Genomic DNA, 18237 nt, shown 5'->3' on the forward strand with positions numbered 1-18237 from the left:
ACTCGCTTCGAGGGGCCGAGCTGCCGGCCCTCGTCTCACTCACACACACTCGCTCGTCTCCCTCTCCCGCCGCCGGATATTCTCACCAATCCGGCCCTGCTCGGTGTCACTGTCCCAAGCCAATCTTCTCTGGTCCTGGTATCCAGCTGTCCTGCAGGGCCAGGGTGGGCGGCCGTCCCAGTCCTGGTGTCCTCTTCAGGTGTGGCTATCCCGGACGAACCGCCAAGCTGAAATGAATGGGGCAGGAGATCTTTCTCCTTTTTAAAGCCTTTATTAAAAAGAATCAGCTCAGGTGGGGAGAAATCAAAGGGTTGCGCCCACGCCGCCGGAGCTCCCAGGAGTGGCACGGAGGAGGAGGATGATGCAGCTTTGTCCGCTGGTCTGCAGGCAGAGCTGGGGATTCCGTCCTCACCAGAGATTAGGAGATTCCGCCTTTTTGGTCCAACACCTCGGGTCCTCTCTCTAGTCAACATCCTTTCAGGTTAGGGTGAGAATCAAAAAGGATCCAAGCAGGCACTGGACTACGCTCCCATCCTTAGACATCACCTAGGTCCCCTAGTTCTATGTTGGCTCCTTGTTTTTAGGGGTTTTCCTGGAAAACTGCAAAATTTGGTGCAATGTATTTCTCATCTGCATACTGGCTCTGATGCCACTGCCATTCTCCTGGTACCTGCAGGGTCCCTGTGTCACTCCCTGGCAAGCCTCATGGGGTCAATCACCAACCATTAACAAGTAATTGAAGAAGAACTCTTAACAATGAAGCTAACTTAACAGCAACTGGTCCAACTTGTTTTAACTCTGCAACCTTAAAAAAAATAGATAACTTTTTATTCATAACACTTCTGGTCAGGTTTGGCTGGGAAAATTGTCCATCCTGCCTCTGTGTTTGCTCCCTGTCATTCCAATGCACAGCCCTTGCCCGCTGCTTGGCATTTAAATACTCTGATTATTTTATTGGGTAACTTGCATCTTGCACTCCATGACATTAAATTGTGTTTACTCAGACTCTGCCCTATCCTGAGTTTCTGGAAGACATTTCTAAGCCTTCCAGCTGTAGCCCAAGGGAAACTGTTTCTGTCTTGCATCACAAAATTGGCAGATTTTTTGCAAGGACAGCCCGTTACAAAGGACTTGTTGTGTGCATTAACATCTGAGGGGCTGCTTTCAAAGACAGATAAAAAACCCATGAACAAACAGCAAACCAACCAAACAACATATTATTAAAAATTACTTTATTTTTACCTCTTATTTTTAATCTTTTCCAAGCTGGCCTCCTTTTCCGCTGCAGTGTTTTTCTTTGAACAGAAAAGCCCCCTTGCCAGATGATGCGACTTCACAGGAAAACAAAACTCACACACAATGCATATATGAAAGCTAAACGTGGAGATTCCCATTATCACAATCATCATCATTGATTTTCAGTGTATTTTGATGTCAGATTGTTTCCAGAAGGGTGAGAACAGTATCTCAGATCCCCTGGCTAGTTTGGTGTCATAGCAACTTATTATCTCTCCTTTCTTATTATCTTTCCTTTCTGCAGTTCTGTAGTTGCTCTGCCCATTTGTTGCTCTTGGATCTCTGCCTCCTTCACCTGATTTTTACCTTTTTCTGGATTTGTGGGGATTTTTCTGTTGCTTTTGGTTTTTCTTGGTGGTTGTTTTGTTTACCTATTTTATTTGGTCACAGTTTTGCTTTTGTTTTTTGTGGGTTTTTTTAATCCACTCAACAGCAGAATCAGCTTTTGACTTCTATTATGAAGTTTTGATATACAGGTGTAGCACATAAAGGTTGTTTTTGTTTCTAAAGTCATCTCAGACACAGACCTGCAAGCTCCTGTGACTTTGAGAACTGAGTGCTCTCAGACAGCAAATTGTGCATGAATAGGAAACTTGTAGTACCTATCTCCATTACACACAGCAGAATGTCAAGTGGTTGGAATTGTTATAGATAAAAATTGATCAAGCCAATTTAATAAGAATTTTAAAAAAAAGAATGGAATGTATTGCATGACTGATATACAGAATTGAGATGCACAATCAAAGGGACAGTGTTGAGCCTGGATGGACACTGGGTGAACACTGATCCGACCTCTATCGCATCAGGCCCGCTCTGTTCACTAAGGCAGTCTGGTACAGTCGGGTTTTATACCCTTTCTGTTGCTTGAGGCAGCGTCTCTCTTGTTCTTTTCATAGTCAAACACATTCATGATGTCCTCTTTCTCCAAGTTGCACTGGACAATGTGGTTCCCGGCAAGCTGTGAATGTTGACAGTAGGGGGTACCTGGTATTGGGATGCAGGTTCCCTGATAACTTCTGCTATCTCAACCTCAGAGCTTGAGGAGCGTTGACCGCCCAGGTGGCATTTAAGTAACGATCCATCTCCTTCCCCAGCTAGGCTCTTTTAATTGCAAATTAGACCCCTCCTCGCTGCTGTCTGCAGTTTTGCAATGGCATGCAGCAGTCTCTAGGCATGAAGCAATTCCATGTGGATTTGAAAATGCTTTTGAGTATTTCTTTTAAACATTATAACATATCTTCCTCTCATATTCTACATAAGCACAAATTACCTATATCACATATTACAGAATGGTACCAATTCTAGCCTTTATTTTGCCTTCTTTTGCTGCCATATATCAAATTGTGTCAGACTCATCAATGACCTGGGTTCTTCCAGGATGGGGTGTGCAAGGACGATCCCACAGCTCATGTGTGCACCTGGTGTGCACCTGGTGTGCACCAGGCCAGAGACCTGACTGTCATCCATAGCCAGCCCCTGTCTGCCAAGAGAACAGGGAGCTGCAGCTCTGAGGAACTCAGGGGTGAGGCAGCAAACAGCCCAAATGCCTAGTTTATATCAGTTACTGGTCAGGAGGATTTACTGCTGAGAGATTTTTATCTTCCTGCTTAGAGCTGGAATAAAAGAACCCTGGCAGTTTGTTTAGCTGTGAGGAGACTCTTTTCAACAGGTTCCAGCTCTGCTGCTTGTTTCAATTAAAAGCAGAGCCAAACTCTTCTGTTGGTCACATCAAACCAACATAAGTCTCAGGAGTCTGTGAAAGACATAAGAGTGTCAACATTATTTCATTTTCTAATACTTACAGTCTTTTAATTCAGCCATGGGATACCTAGGCCATCACTGACTATATCAAATAACTGGAAAAAGCACTGGAAAAGAAGTTTTTTTACAACTAAGTTTTAAAAACTAATGAATGAATTTCATAACAAAACCATGTAGCAAGAATACAGTAATGTATATATCTCAAAGCTCTTTGATAATGGAGCCCTGAACCCCAGTCATGTGCAGTGCAGCCTCAGCTGTCCCTTTGAGGCCAGAGAACTGCCAAGGCTCAGGGCTGGGATGAGCCTTCGCCCAAAAGCGGCTCCAAGACTGACTGGGAATCAATCCAGAGCAGGGCTCACACAAAGAGCAAAGTCTCAAGGCCAAAGCCAAACCTTCATCACGTTGGATTTGTTTTAACACTGATCTGGAGCAAATTTGCTTGATCTGCAACACCACTGTTACCATGAATCTTTACATGAGCTACTAAATAAGCACTGTCCTGTTCTGTCCTGAGCCGTGCTGCCCAAATACAGTGGAGAACTTGCTCTGCCTCTGCCCTGTGCCCCTGGGGCTTCTCTTGGCCAGGCAGCCTCAGTGGGAGCTTAGTTTAAGGGAAGGGGCACATGAGTGAGCTCTTGCCACATGGACACCGATTATTTCGTCAGGAAACGCACATAGAGATCTTGCCTCAGCATGCTGTAGAATCTTCAAACTGTCATTCACCAGCTTTCCAATATAAGCAATGTCACGATCCCAATGCAGAAGGGAGCACAGACCAGACCCATTTCCATGATGTGCTGGGATCCCTCGCTCCCTTAGGGAACTGGGCATTGCAAGGAGTTCGGGTAAGGCCATGGGCACCAGATATCAATGGACAAGGCCAAAGCTGCACAGGGGCCTGGGGAGCTCTGGGTAAGCTCTGATCACTCTCCACCCTCTTTGCAGGCCCTGTGCAACATCCCTGGATGGGTGGCTGGGGCAGCCCCAGGCCTGTGGGGGCTCTCTCTCTCCCACAGAGGAAACCCTCCCCAAAGCCCTGGGCTAAACCATCCCCAGCGCTTCCCGGGGAGCAGGGAGCGCTGCTGTTGGTCATAGTAGCTTCCCCAGGCAGGCGCTGTCGGGGTGCCTGCAGCACCAAAAGCGTCTCTGCTTCGGGCAGCCTTGACAACTCCCCCAGCCCAGCAGACGCCTGAGCCCGGATGGAGTAATGACAGCCTCACCAGACAGACGAGGGCACTCTTGGCTTGGCAGATCCAGCAGGGTTTGTTTAGGGAAGATCCAGGGCTCCAGGTGGGGTGAGGGTGAGGAGAACAAACAGGAGCACAAGCTCTGCTGAAGGGAACCAGGGGCCAAGAGCGAGCAGCAGGGGATGGGCCAGGGTACATCACTGGGGGAAGGTAGGAGGGGTCAGGGTACAAATCATGCAATGGGGAAGGGAGTCAGGGGAGGAGTTGAAATGGGGTGACTGGGGGTCCACCAGTGGGGGAGCAGAGAGGGGGTGGTGTCCCAGGGAAAGCCAGTGGGGGGAGAGGGGGCACAGAACTCTCTAGAACAGGGGGATGAACAGCAGTTGAGTGACAACAGCCAATTAACAACCAGAGACTCCTGGGGATTTGTGCCAGTCTCTCACTCTAACTAAACAGCACTGTCCTCTCAGGGCATTCCAGCCCCATCATTCCCATGACTGTCTCCCACAGAGCGCTGTCCCAGGAAAGGGCAGCCAGGCTGCCGGCTCACCTGCTCCCCGTGCTTGCAGCAGAGCAGCCTGGGCAGCCCTGGCAGGCAGGGCCACGGCCAGGAGCAGCAGGAGTAGGAGGCGCAGAGCAAGGGCCATGGTGCCTTGCTCTCTGCCAGTCCCGCAGCTCTTGCTACCACCGCTGTCCTGACACTGCTGTCCCAACGTCAGCACCACTTGTTAAGGACGGAGAGTCTGGACATTGTGATGCTGTAGAACCACAGGGCTCTGTGACCCCAGAGCCTGCTGTGACCTCACTATCCTGCTGTGACCTCACAATCCTCCTGTGACTTCATGGCCTGGGTGGAGATGGATCTCAGGACTAGAATTTTCCTTTCTGGGGGGGGAGCTTGTCCTGCCTGGCAGTTGTGTCCAAGGGCTGGGCCAGTCCCCCCAGTCGAGCTCACTGCTCTGTGTTCTGCACACTGGCCCAGGAGATCACATCCAAAGATTTCTGAGCTCCTCAGGCACTGTCAGCCACAGCCCACGATGCTGAGGAGTGAGTGATCTCTGGCTGGAGACGAGTACCCCACTCCCTCCTGTCAGCAGCTTCCCAGCTGGAAGTTTGGCATCTTGGGAGGGCCCTGGCTCACACAGCCCTTTTGTTTCATAGGAAAGGGTGAAGCCTTTACTTCACCATTTGCTCTTCATGTGCAATGGAAGGCTCTGCTTCCTCTTGTGGTCCTCAAAGGACACACTCAGTCAATAACACAGCGGGGGAAACCATCCAAGCTCTTCAATGCTTTGATATGCCAAAGGAAACCTTGAGGAGCACACGGTGGGTCTGTGCTGCCTGACCAAGCCAGAGGCCTTCCATGGTGGAGTGGCTGCCTCAGTGCACGAGGGAAGAGCTGCAGATGCCACCACTCTGCACTTCTGTAATGCCCTGGACACATCAGCCCTGCCCAGCATCCTTGTCCCTCATCTGGTGAGCTATGGATCTGATGGAGGCACAGTTTGGAGAATGAGGCATTGCCTGGCTGGTCACATCCACGGGGTTGTGGACAATGGCTCAGAGGCCCGATGGATGTCAGTGACCAGTGGTGTCCCTCAGGGCAACAGCAAAACCATGCCTGGACACTGGGAACTCAATGTCCTGATGGTGCTGCTGGACAAGAAAGCTGGAGGTGCCTCCCAAACAGAACTGTTCTCATTCCCCAAGTCTTTCAGCCTTGCTCAGTGAATGAGCAGCTTTAAAAAAAAAAAAAACAACAACTCTTTTTTTATCCTTTTTGTATGAAGTTTTGATTAGAAAGAAATTTTATTCTACACAGTTACATTCAGAAAAGACATTAAATAGCAGATGCTTTTAAGATGCCACATTCTGGAACTGCAGCAAATTCCTCCCTGACTGACATTCATGAGTGTCTGCTCTCAGGGAGGAATCAGAAGGTCCTGTCCAGAGGGTGGGAACAGATGTATGCCCTCTTCTCCAGGAGCTGCTTTCCAGCTTTTTTAATGGAATCATACCGGTTTGCATCTGCGTCTGTGGAGACAGCGAGAAAAGTCAACTAAGGGACCACAAAGAGCTGTTGTAAATTTCTTTTGAGAAGTGTTTTTCAATGCAAATGCAAGAGTGTGAGGGCCAGGAAGAAACTGAACATTCTCTATTGAAAAAGATTGGTTATTACAGACTGAGCTTCAGAGAGCCAATGTCCAACTGGTCAGTACTTCCCAAAGAGTCCAAATCCCTCATTTCTATCAGCTACTTGTCAGGAGTATATACATGAAATATAGATATTATATTCCTCAATAAGAACCCTGGCTGTTTGCTTTAGCTATGAAGCGAAGAGACTCTTTTCAACAGGTTCCAGCTCTGCCGCTTGGTTCAATTAAAAGCAGAGCCAAACTCTTCCGTTGGTCACATCAAACCAACATAAGTTTCAGGAGTCTTTGAAAGATATAAGAGTGTCAACATTATTTCATTTTCTAATACTTACAGTCTTTTAATTCAGCCATGGGATAATTAGGCCATCACTGACTATATCAAATAACGGGAAAAAGCACTGGAAAAGAAGTTTTATTACAACTAAGTTTTAAAATCTAATGAATGAATTTCATAAAAACAACTATCTAGTAAGAATACAGTAATTTAAACATCTCAAAGCTCTTTGATAATGGAGCCCTGAACCCCAGTCATGTGCAGTGCAGCCTCAGCTGTCCCTTTGAGGCCAGAGAACTGCCAAGGCTCAGGGCTGGGATGAGCCTTCGTCCAAAACCAGCTCCAAGATTGATTGGGAATCAATCCAGAGCAGGGCTCACACAAAGAGCAAAGTCTCAAGGCCAAAGCCAAACCTTCATCACATTGGATTTGTTTTAACATGGATCTGGAGCAAATTTGCTTGATCTGCAACACCACTGTTACAATGAAACTTTACACGAGCTACTAAATAAGCACTGTCCTGTTCTGTCCTGAGCCGTGCTGCCCAAATACTGTGGAGAACTTGCTCTGCCTCTGCCCTGGGCCCCTGGGGCTGCTCTTGGCCAGGCAGCCTCAGTGGGAGCCAGCTCTGGCTGCAGCCCCAGCAGGCCCCCAGGACAAGGCCCAGCAATTGAGAGGCCAATGGAAGCACTGGGCAGCAGTAGAACCCTCAGCAGAGTCATTTGGACAACCATGGACTGGCCACAAGTCCACAGCAGCATGACTCCCAGTCAGGCTACCTATGCCAGGAGCAGAATTATAAGAAAACTGTGGAGAAAAATCAACAACTGACCCTCTGTGCTCGTACAGCTTACGAATGCCAAAATAGCAGCCTATCAGCACAAGTGGCACAGTGAACACTGTCACCACCGTGCCTATCATGCAGGTCCTGCGCACATCCTGGGGGCAGACAATTCTTGGGAGGCGCACTGGATCCGGGGCATATATTCCTGTTTCATTGATAACGTCTGTGGGAGCAATGGGGAGCGTGAGCTTGTGCTGTGCTGCACTGCTGAGCTGGCAGCACGGTGGATACAGCAGGACGTCCTCTGTTTCCCCCAGAGCTGGGGCCTGCAGGCACCTTGCCGGCCCTTGGCACAGGCTGTGCCAGCCAACAAAGCCCAGCAGGCCGGGAGGAGAGCCCGGGGGCAGCGCAGCTGCTTGGGCAGTGGCTGCTGCCAGGGACACGGGCCAAAGCCATCCCTGAGCAGCCACTGCCAGCCCTGGCCCTCCCTGCCCCGTGACAGCTCCCCCAGCCCCAGGGGACAGGCTCAGGCTCTGTCAGGAGGCATGGGAATCCTTGCACTCCCCCTCTGCCCTTTCCCCACCATTGCCACCCTGTGCAGCTGCTCCCAGGTTTTGGGACGTGTCTCCCAGGGAATGGGCCCAGCAGGACTGCTGAGCCTGACTGAGCCTGGCAGAGCAATCACCTTCTGTGGCACTGTCTGGCATCTCCTCCCTTTGTGCATCGGTGGCTGGCACTGAGCCATCGTTTCCTCCAGGAAGTGCTGCCTTCCGTAAAGCTTTTTGGTCCATATCTGGAGAAAGGAAAAAGGACAGCTGGATCTGGTGGAACCATTCCCCATTAAGGTGGTGGCATCTTTAGGAAACACTAAATGTCAAAGGTATGGATAAGTATCAGGGAAAGGCCAAGGCTCTTGGGGCTGCTCCAGGGCCCTCCCATCTCCAAATAGTTGCCTTTCCAGATCTACCCAGAGACCAGGAAATTGCAGGGGATCTCAGGGTGTGCATGGCCGTGGTGCAGTTTGGGCTCCCTGTCAGCTGATGCCAAATGCCTTCCTGCAGAGGCTGGGCAGATGCTGCAGCCAGGCCAGGCTGGGAAACAGGCCTGCAGGGCGTGAAAGCAGCAGCGGGGCAGCGAGGCTGCCATGGATGCCTTCCTGCTGTACCGGGCACGGCGTGTCCAGATGTGCAGCCAAAGCCCCCAGCTGCTGAGTCCCAGGAGAAGAATGAGGGAAATGCACCCACCACGTTGTCTCTCCAGTCCAGTCAAGATTTGGTCTGCTTGGTTGGATTCCTCCAGGGACTTACTCTGTTTTGTAGTTTTTTTCCTCCCTCTCAAAGGACCTTAAGAGAAATTATTTCCATTTCTCCAGAAGTGGATTCCACAGAACCAGGGCTCATCCTGTGGGGTCAGCAGGCACACACTACTCACCCCTGCGATGGGAGCTGGGCTTGTGTTCAGCAACCAGACCTGGAGCTTGAAAAGTCCTCCCTGCAGACACACCTGGAACTCAACAGCCACAGAAGCTCCTGTCACCTGGTTCCTGACAGTTTGTCAATGATTATTCTCTGAGGGGAAGTTGAGAACTTACCTGCAGAGGCTCCCAAGGGTTCCAAACCATCTTCCATCCCAGCTGCTGGAGAACCTATCCCAGCACCCTCACCTAGAAAGGGAGCATAGATCAGACCCATTTCCATGGTGTGCTGGGATCCCCTTCTGCCTTTGAGAACTGGGCACTGAGAGCCAGATGTCAGTGGACAAGGCCAAAGCTGCACAAGGGCCTGGGGAGCTCTGGACTGGCTCTGGTCACTCTCCACCCTCTTTGCAGGCCCTGTGCAACATCCCTGGAGGGACAGGCACTGACACAAAGCAGCAGAGAGGGCAGCTCAAGCCTCAGCAAGGCTCAGGCCCAGAGGCACAGCAATTACCTCCTGGGCCTGTGCCTGGCATCGCCTCCCTTCCTGCAGCAGAGGCTGCCAATGAGCCACTGCTTCCTCTGGAAAACTCAGCCTTCAGCACAGCCTTTCGTTTCATCTCTGCAGAAAGAAAAGGGAACCGTTGGAATAGGTGCAGATGTTCCCCTTTCTGGGAGTTGGAATCTTCAGGAGACAATACTGGTCAAACTGATGAATAAGGATCTGGAAATCATAAAAACTTTTGGGATTGGACAGGGCACTCTCTTGTCCAAACAGCTGCCATTCCTGATCTGCCTGGTGACCGGGAAATTGCAGGGCATCTCAGCCCAATGGTGCAGTTTGGGCAGCCTCTCAGCTGATGCCAAATGCCTTCCTGCAGGGGCTGGGCAGAAGCTGCAGCCAGGCCAGGCTGGGAAACAGCCCTGCAGGGCGTGAAAGCAGCAGCGGGGCAGCGAGGCTGCCATGGATCCCTTCCAACTGTGCACGGCGTGTCCAGATGTGCAGCCAAAGCCCCCGGCTGCTGAGTCCCAGGAGCAGCATGAGGCAAATGCACCCACCACGACGTCTCTCAAGGTCACTCAGCATCTTGTCCAGAAGTTTGGCTGCCTCCAGTGACTTGCTGTCTCCTGCGTCTTGGTTCATCCATCTAGGAAGACCTTAATGGAAAGTGATTGAATTTCTCCTTCAGGCCCGAGTGGCAGTGAGGGCACCTGGGTGATTGGTGCCCTCCAAGGCACTCCCTCAGCTCTGCCTCCCACTCAGGAGCAGGGGCAGGGGGACCTCGTGCCTGCAGTGGCCCCACACTGGGATGGAAGGAGCCCCTTACGGGGCAGTCGTGGCAGAAAGGACTCCCTGGAGCTGCCAGCAGCTCTAAAGCCAGCCCCGGGCAGGGCCAGGGCTTGGCAGTGGCAGCAGGAGCAGCTCAGGCTCCCAGAGGCCAGCAGAGGAGCTGCAAAAGGCTCAGCCATGGGGCACAGCCCTGGGCCCGGCCCCTTCCCTCTCTGCCCTTCTCCCTGGCTGCACAGAGCACATGGAAGGACACACTGACATTGCACACGGGAGGAAGATGGACAGCTAAATGCTCCTTTCTGCAACAGATAGCAATCCTGTGGGATCACTCAGGGCCTCAGTGGGGAGCAGGGCAAATTTTGGAGATTCTTTCAGTCCTGAGATTATGTTAAGGGAAATGCCACTTGACTGAGCTCTTGCTGCCTGGACAGAGAGTATTTTCTCTGAAAGGCTCACAGAGAACTTACCTCCAGCATTCTCCGGGGGTTTCAAGTCATTATCCGATAGGGCATCCAGATAGTCCATGACGCCATCCCAGTCTAGAAGGGAGCAAAGATCAGAACCATTTCCATGATGTTCTGGGATCCCCCTCTGCCTTAGGGAACTGGACACTGCAAGGGGGTCGGGTAAGGCTGTGGGAGCCAGATGTCAGTGGACAAGGCCAAAGCTGCTCAGGGGCCTGGGGAGCTCTGGAATGGCTCTGGTCACTCTCCACTCTCTTTGCAGGCCCTGTGCAACATCCCTGGAGTGGTGGCTGGAGCATCCCAGACCCCGTGGGGGCTCTCTCACTCCCACAGAGGAAACCCTCCCAAAAGCCCTGGGCAAAACCATCCCCAGCGCTTCCCAGGGAGCAGGGAGCGCTGTCCCGGGAAAGGGCAGCCAGGCTGCCGGCTCACCTGCTCGCCGCGCTTGCAGCGGAGCAGCCTGGGCAGCCCTGGCAGGCAGGGCCACGGCCAGGAGCAGCAGGAGTAGGAGGCGCAGAGCAAGGGCCATGGTGCCTTGCCCTCTGCCAGTCCCGCAGCTCTTGCTGCCACCGCTGTCCTGTCACCGCTGTCCCAACACCAACACCGCTGCTGCCACCGCCGCTGCTGCCGCAACAGTTGTGCTCAAGGACTGACTGCTGGGTCCTTGTGCTGCTGTGCAACCACGGGGCTCTGGCACCTCTGGCACCTCTGTTACCTCAGAGCCTGCTGTGACCTCAGCCTGTTGTGACCCCTGAGCTTGCTGTGACCTCATGCCCTTAGCTGTACCCCCAGAGTGTGCCCCCGTCTGTATGAATGGATTGCCCTGAATGTAAATGTTTTACTTCATCAATGAGCCATTACTCAGCAAAATTTGTGTTTTGCCTACTGACATTGCTGGTCAGGCTGTGTCCCTGGAGATGCTGTTTATGGCTTTCCTCTTTTCCTGGGCATGCCACTGGAGGAGGAAAAGTCCTAGGTGGTGCCAAAGAAGGAAATGTGCCCTCAGCCCAGGGACGCTCAGCATGGGCTCCCCCATCCCCTCGGGGCCCCGCCGCTGGGCACAGCAGCCCCTGCCTGGCTCCTGCCTGCCCACACCGTGGCCATCCACGGCTGTTTCTGGGCATGGAGGTCAGCCAGTGCTGGTGCCGTGTGGGCTTTGCTGCTGCTATCACCTGGACACTGATGGGTGACAGCTCCATCACTTTATTGCATCACAAGATCTGGGCCAAACCCTGCCCTGGAATGGGAGTAGGTGGTGTGGCATGGAGGCTCTTTCAGTGTCATTTGGAGGGCTGCTCTGAGCATTTTGGGCAATCAGGAGGGGGTGGTCTCGGCTGGGTATGGAAGGTGCTGAACTGGTTCTGGGTTGCTGCATAGGTGGAGATGGACTGGGAGGGGGTGGAGGCATCTTGAAAATCCCCATGCGTAGCGGAGGCGGCTCAGGGATTCCTATAGGGAGTGGAGGTGGCACTGGGATTTCCACAGTGATAGGCTGATTTCCTCTTCTAGGCCAGCTGTTCTGGGGTTGTCCACTGAGGGCTTTTCATGGGGCTACCCAGGTTCTTATCACTGCTGGAGGAGCTACTTAAGTTATCTGGGTATGAGGTCCAGCCACTGCCCTTCAGTTGCAGTCCAGAGGCGCTCCTGTGAAGAGAGGAGGTGGCTGAGGCCCAAGCTGCCAGTGGCACACGGGGACCCTCGTGCACAGCAGGGCCCAGAGCTGGCAAGGCTCCCCAGCACGGCTGGAGCTGCTGGCACAGCTGGGCCCAGCTGGACAGCTGCCCCTCAAGGCCCCGGCCAGCAGGGCACGGCTCTGGGCAGGGTCCCTGGCCAGGAGCGGGCCCCAGAGCGCCTCTGCCTTTCAAGGGCAACCTCGGCCCTGCTCTTTCTCCTCCCCACCTCCCTCTGCCTCTGCCCCGTGCCCCTGGGGCTGCTCTTGGCCAGGCAGCCTCAGTGGGAGCCAGCCCTAGCTGCAGCCCCAGCGGGGCCCCCAGGACAAGGCCCAGCAATTGAGAGGCCAATGGAAGCACTGGGCAGCAGCAGAACCCTCAGCAGAGTTATTTGGACAACCATGGACTGGCCACAACTCCATTGCAGCCTCCCTGTGAATGTTTCCTGTCTGCATTAGATCTTCATAACAAGCTGTTTCAGGAAAAGATGAAGAAAACACTCACCATTTTCTCTTCCAGTAAAAATGAATTTGGACCGAGCATAAGATGAAGATAAACTCCAAAAAAAGCAGGCCTGCCATTAACCCTGCCCAGCAGCCTGCTCCCTTGCAGAAGCCCCTTCCGAAGCCATTCTGGGCATCAGGAAGACGTGTTGTGGTGCTGGCTGCATCTGTGGGAGCAATGGGAAGCGTGAGCCCGTGCTGTGCTGCACTGCTGAGCTGGCAGCATGGTGGATACGGGCAGGACGTTCTCTGTTTCCCCCAGAGCTGGGGCCTGCAGGCACCTTGCCGGCCCTTGGCACAGGCTGTGCCAGCCAACAAAGCCCAGCAGGCCGGGAGGAGAGCCCGGGGGCAGCGCAGCTGCTTGGGCAGTGGCTGCTGCCAGGGACATGGGCCAAAGCCATCCCTGAGCAGCCACTGCCACCCCTGGCCCTCCCTGCCCCATGACTGCTCCTCCAGCCCCGGGGGACAGACTGTCAAAAAGTCCACAGCCAGCAAAGAGATTGTCCCAGGAATTGTGTCCTGCTTTTGCTCCCTGCACTTGGTTCCAGAAACATCCCTCAGACTGCTGTACATGCCCACACATGATCTGATCAGCCCCTATGCTTTTCCACTCTGCTCTCAGAAATTTTGCAACAAATCCACAAATAAATTCGAGGTTACATCTGTGAATTGCACACTACAGTTTCCTTCATTTTTCCCAATACCTGGAAGTTTCTATATTTAGTAATGCCCTTGAGGATCTCTGATAATTTTCAGTATTTGGGATTTTTTGTATTGAGAGAGACGATACAGCCTAATTCATTTTAGTTTTTGCAGGTCTGGGTTTTTCCTCAGCATGATGGTTTACTTATTATCTACATGTAAACTTGTTTTTATTTATGTTTTTTTTTGGTTCGCCAAGTGTGGCAGAGAGAATAGGGACAGGCGGTCGGAAGATTTCGGGCTGTCACGGAAACCTGATAGGGCCTCCCTCACCTGACTCCCAGAGATAAGGATAGCCGCAGGACAAGAGGCCAAGAATGTTGTAATCCCCCCAAGAATGTTGTAACTAACACGGCCTCCAGTCCCCTTACTAACCATATAAGGTAAAAGTCAGACCCCAAAGGTAGGGGAAGGACCAAGGGTATATATACCGAGGAGAAAACCAATAAAGGGCCTTTGGACCGTCTATCACATTGATGTCTGCGTGTCCTTAGCCCGAGCGGCCAAGAGCATTGGGCCGTCGTGCTGCGTTTCCTTGGAACCAGGTCGTTACGCCTTGCCTGCAAGGCAACAAGTGGTGCCGAAACCCGGGAACAGAAAAGAAACAGAACCCGGGATCGGGAGTCTCCTGGACAAGGCCAGCGGCTGCGGGGGGTCCTGGACTCCACCACAGCGAGGAGGGACGCCTCCGGAAACCGCCACAGCCTCATACAAGCTGTGGCCTGAGTTTGAATTGGAACCGCCATAGCCCCATACAAGCTGTGGCCTGAGTTTTACGAGGACCGCCGCAACCTTGCAGAAGTTGTGACCAGAGTCTTGTAGGACCGCCAGTCTCGTGGAAGTCGTGGCCCGAGTCGCGTGGGGACCGCCGCAGCCTCATGGAAGCTGTAGCCCGAGTCGTGAGTTATTTTAATTTACAATGGGGTATTAGATGTGACTTCAAGCATTTTCAGCTTGCTATTAATAAGCTCCAAGAGCTAAGGACGATAACTCGTCCCATAGACATATTAAATTCAGAGGTGTGGGAGAGATGTACACTCGCTTTAGCCGAGGATTTAAAGGTTACAGGCAGTGGGAAATGTCTTAAGGCGTGGGCTAAAGCAGAGGAAGCTTTAAAAAAGGCCTCAGAACAGCAGGAGGCATGGGAAGCAGCGAAGACCATGCTGTTAGCAACCCCAAAAATCGGGAGCGTGGCTGCGACCCAAACGGCCCCGGGAAACAGCCCGGAGGGGGGGGGCAACACGCGGGAGGCGGGCGTTCCCCGCCCGAACCCGCGCGCGGACGCGAGCCCGGGTCGCGACCACCCGGCGCCCCGGGGGGACCCCCCGACCCCTCCGCAGTGCCCGCGGGACTCCCCGACCCCACAGCCCACCTTGCGGGACCCCTTGAACCCCCCGCGGAGTGCGCCCGGCCCCGGCCCGCCCGAGGAGCCCGCCGGGGTCGCGGAGCCGCTGCCCCCTCCCCTCCCCCCACCGCGAACCGCCGATTCGGGGACGCTGACGGCGGAACAGGACTCGCGTTCGTTCTGGGAAGGTTTAATGGCAGACGCGCGCCGCGCGGAGAGTATCGCGGCCGCGGAGTCCGGCAACGCCGTGCCGGCGGCGGCCGGCGGACCCGGCGCCAGAGCCGCACCGCCGCCATACGGGTTTGAAAATGGCGCGGGCCACGCGGGAGAGGGGCGGGGCCAGCCGCCCAGCGGCGAGAACGGCACGGAGCCGAGAAGGAGCACTACCGCGCATGCGCGGGGCCGTGCGGGGGGGCGGACACCCGAACGGGAGCCGCGCCCAGCGGCGCCACCGTCTAAAGGGGAGACCCCGCCCCGCAGGGGGCAGGAAACTCACGGGGGGCGAGAGCGGCGCCCCCCCCGAGAGGCGGAGCGACACCGCCCACGCGGGGAGGAGCGGGGCCGCTCCAGAGGGGAGGAACGAGAGCGACACCGCTCGCGAGGGGAGGCGCGACTCCACCCCCGAGGGGAGGAGCGGGGGCGGAGCCGCGGGAAAACGCGGAGCAGACCGGAAGCGTACTGGCATTCAACTTCCGGCTCGGAGACAAGTGAGAGCTCCTCAGTCAGCTCAACCGAGCTTACCGAGTCAGACTGTGACTCGGAAGCCGAGAGGGCAGAATTAACGCGGTTTCAAGCGAAACCGAATAAAGCTTTCAATAAAACCGGGAAGCAAACACAACATAAGCTTACAGACTGGGGCAAAATAAAGATAGCATGTGCAGACTGGGTGGATATGACCAGCGTTCATACTTACCCAGTCAGAGTTACAGGGGCCCAGGGAAATCAGCAGCGAACGTATACACCAGTAAATGTAAAAGAGGTTCAGACAATAGCAAAAGCAATTTCAGAAAAAGGGATCAACTCAGCAGTGGTTACTACTTTAATAGACGGGCTTTTTAGCAATGATGATTTACTTCCCTTCGACATTAGACAAATCGCTCGTAGGATCTTTGATGCGGCAGGTATGAGACTGCACGGTTTTTCCCCTAGCAAGTTGGCCCAGACATTGGCAATTCAAAGAAGTCCCACCAGTGAACGGAGTGGAGGGACAATCCCGAGCGTGGAAGAGCACCCAGCTGGTAGCTATAACGCTTCACACAAAAGAGGGGCCAGAAGAAACAGTAGCAGTCTATCCATACATCCTGCAGAATTCTCCACCCCTGTTGGGAAGGGACATCCTTGCTATGTTAGGAGTCAGGATCACAAATTTATAATGAGGGCCACTGCCATACACCCAGCGCTGCCAATCAAAATAACTTGGAAATCATCAAACCCCATATGGGTCGAGCAGTGGCCCCTATCTGAGCCTCGAGTGGCAGCCTTATTAGAATTGGTCGATCGCGAGTTACAAAAGGGTCACATAGAACCGACCACTAGCCCATGGAATACCCCTGTATTCGTGATCCCCAAAAGGTCAGGGGAAGGCTATCGCCTCATCCACGACCTAAGAGAAGTGAATAAGACAATTCAACCCAAGGGTCCAGTTCAGACCCTGATACCCGCAAACTCAGCCATACCCGAGGGACAGCCATGCGCAGTGCTGGACATCAAAGACTGTTTCTTTTCCATACCCTTGCACCCTGAGGACAAAGAACGATTCGCCTTTTCCGTTGTGTTTCCGAACGGTAAGCGGCCAAATCTGCGCTTCCAGTGGAGAGTGCTACCACAAGGTTTGGTGGACAGTCCGACTATATGCCAGATCTCCGTGGACAAAGCGCTGACGCCAGTTCGACACTCCTATCCCACCGCAACCATCATCCAATACATGGACGACATCCTGATCGCAGCTCCATCAACGAGCCAGGTGGATCACCTGGTGTCCACAGTTACAGAAACCCTGCGAGCCAACGGTTTCGAGATCGCGACCGCAAAGATCAAGAAAGGACCCTGCGTGACATTCCTGGGAGTAGGGATCACAAGCTCCTACGTGACCCCTCCAAGGGTGAGAGTGAACCGAGACGTCAAGACACTACACGACGTCCAGCGCCTGGTAGGATCACTGCAGTGGCTTCGCAACATCATCCTGGTTCCTCCGGAGGTCATGGACCCTTTGCACGACCTCCTGAAAGGGAAGCAGCCCTGGGAACCAAAGGAGCTGACACCGCAAGCAAAGAGCTCCCTCGACTTCATCGAACACCGGATGTCCACTGGCACACTTGCCAGGTGGAACCCAGCTATGCCCCTGGACTTGTACGTCCACTTCACGCCGAAAGGAGGAGTGGGAGCATTGGCCCAAGGACCTACCGAGAAGTCCCAACCGATCCAATGGGTGGTCCTCGGAAGACCAGCTCGAGCGTTCTCCCCAGGAACGGAATGCATCGCGAACCTCATCATAAAAGGCAGAAAACTCGCCCTGAAACACCTAGGAACGGAGCCAACAAGGATCCACCTTCCGCTTCGCAAGCAACCGGCAACAGAATCGACAACAATATCGGAGCACCTAGCCCTTGCACTCACCGGCTTCGGAGGAGAAATCTCCTACTCCGCCAAGCCACCTTGGACTCAGCTGCTGACCATCGTCGACATAGACATGCCACCGAAGGTCAGAGACAGACCGCAGCCAGGACCAACAGTCTTCACGGACGCTTCCTCCACGACCTCGACCGCAACGGCAGTGTGGCAGGCAGGAGAGCAATAGCATTGCATCAAAGCGTGTGACCCAACACTGTCAGTGCAGCAACTGGAGGCAGCGGCAGTAGCCTTGGCGTGTGGACTCTTCCGAGAGGAACACCTCAACATCGTGACAGACTCCATATTCGTGGCAAAACTCTGCCTAGCCATGGCAGAACCGGGGGTGTCAACATCAGCAGCAGCCCAAATGCTGGAAGAAGCGCTCTCCTCACGACGGGGCACCATATCCGTCATACACATCAACAGCCACAACCCAGTCAAAGGTTACTTCCAGATCGGCAACGACAAAGCGGACGCCGCAGCAAAAGGAGTTTGGACGTTGCAAGAAGCGCGTCAGCTGCACGAATCGCTTCACATCGGGGCAAAAGCACTGGCAAAGAGATGCGGAATCTCGACAGCAGACGCGAAACACGTAGTGGCGACCTGTCCTCATTGCCAGAAGTCACCACTGTGGACCAGCGGAGTCAATCCAAGAGGCCTCAAGCCCTCAGAAATCTGGCAATCAGACTTCACCGTGTGCCAACTGATGAAGCCAAGAGCGTGGCTAGCAGTGACAGTAGACACCTTCAGCGGAACGATAGTAGCCACGCAGCACCT

At 53.7% G+C, this 18237-nt stretch overlaps 2 protein-coding genes across 2 annotated transcripts in view; one reads left to right on the top strand and one right to left on the bottom strand.

The window, feature by feature from the left end:
• LOC135299814 (zinc finger protein 271-like) overlaps nucleotides 1–18237 on the top strand; it is a 593489-nt gene that overhangs the window by 408785 nt on the left and 166467 nt on the right. The gene's annotated exons all lie outside the window — the stretch shown is intronic.
• On the bottom strand, nucleotides 6051–11148 carry LOC135298381 (uncharacterized). Its single transcript, XM_064415956.1, has 11 exons — nucleotides 11063–11148; nucleotides 10634–10705; nucleotides 9935–10033; nucleotides 9390–9497; nucleotides 9053–9124; nucleotides 8893–8964; nucleotides 8706–8804; nucleotides 8147–8254; nucleotides 7510–7684; nucleotides 6736–6801; nucleotides 6051–6281 (listed from the first exon to the last, which is right to left on the bottom strand). The coding sequence occupies exons 2-10, from the start codon at nucleotides 10689–10691 to the stop codon at nucleotides 6777–6779; spliced, it is 816 nt and encodes a 271-aa protein (XP_064272026.1). The 5' UTR covers nucleotides 10692–10705; nucleotides 11063–11148; the 3' UTR covers nucleotides 6051–6281; nucleotides 6736–6776.

The sequence above is a fragment of the Passer domesticus genome, chromosome 4, assembly GCF_036417665.1.
Source record: "Passer domesticus isolate bPasDom1 chromosome 4, bPasDom1.hap1, whole genome shotgun sequence".
NCBI classification, from domain to species: domain Eukaryota; kingdom Metazoa; phylum Chordata; class Aves; order Passeriformes; family Passeridae; genus Passer; species Passer domesticus.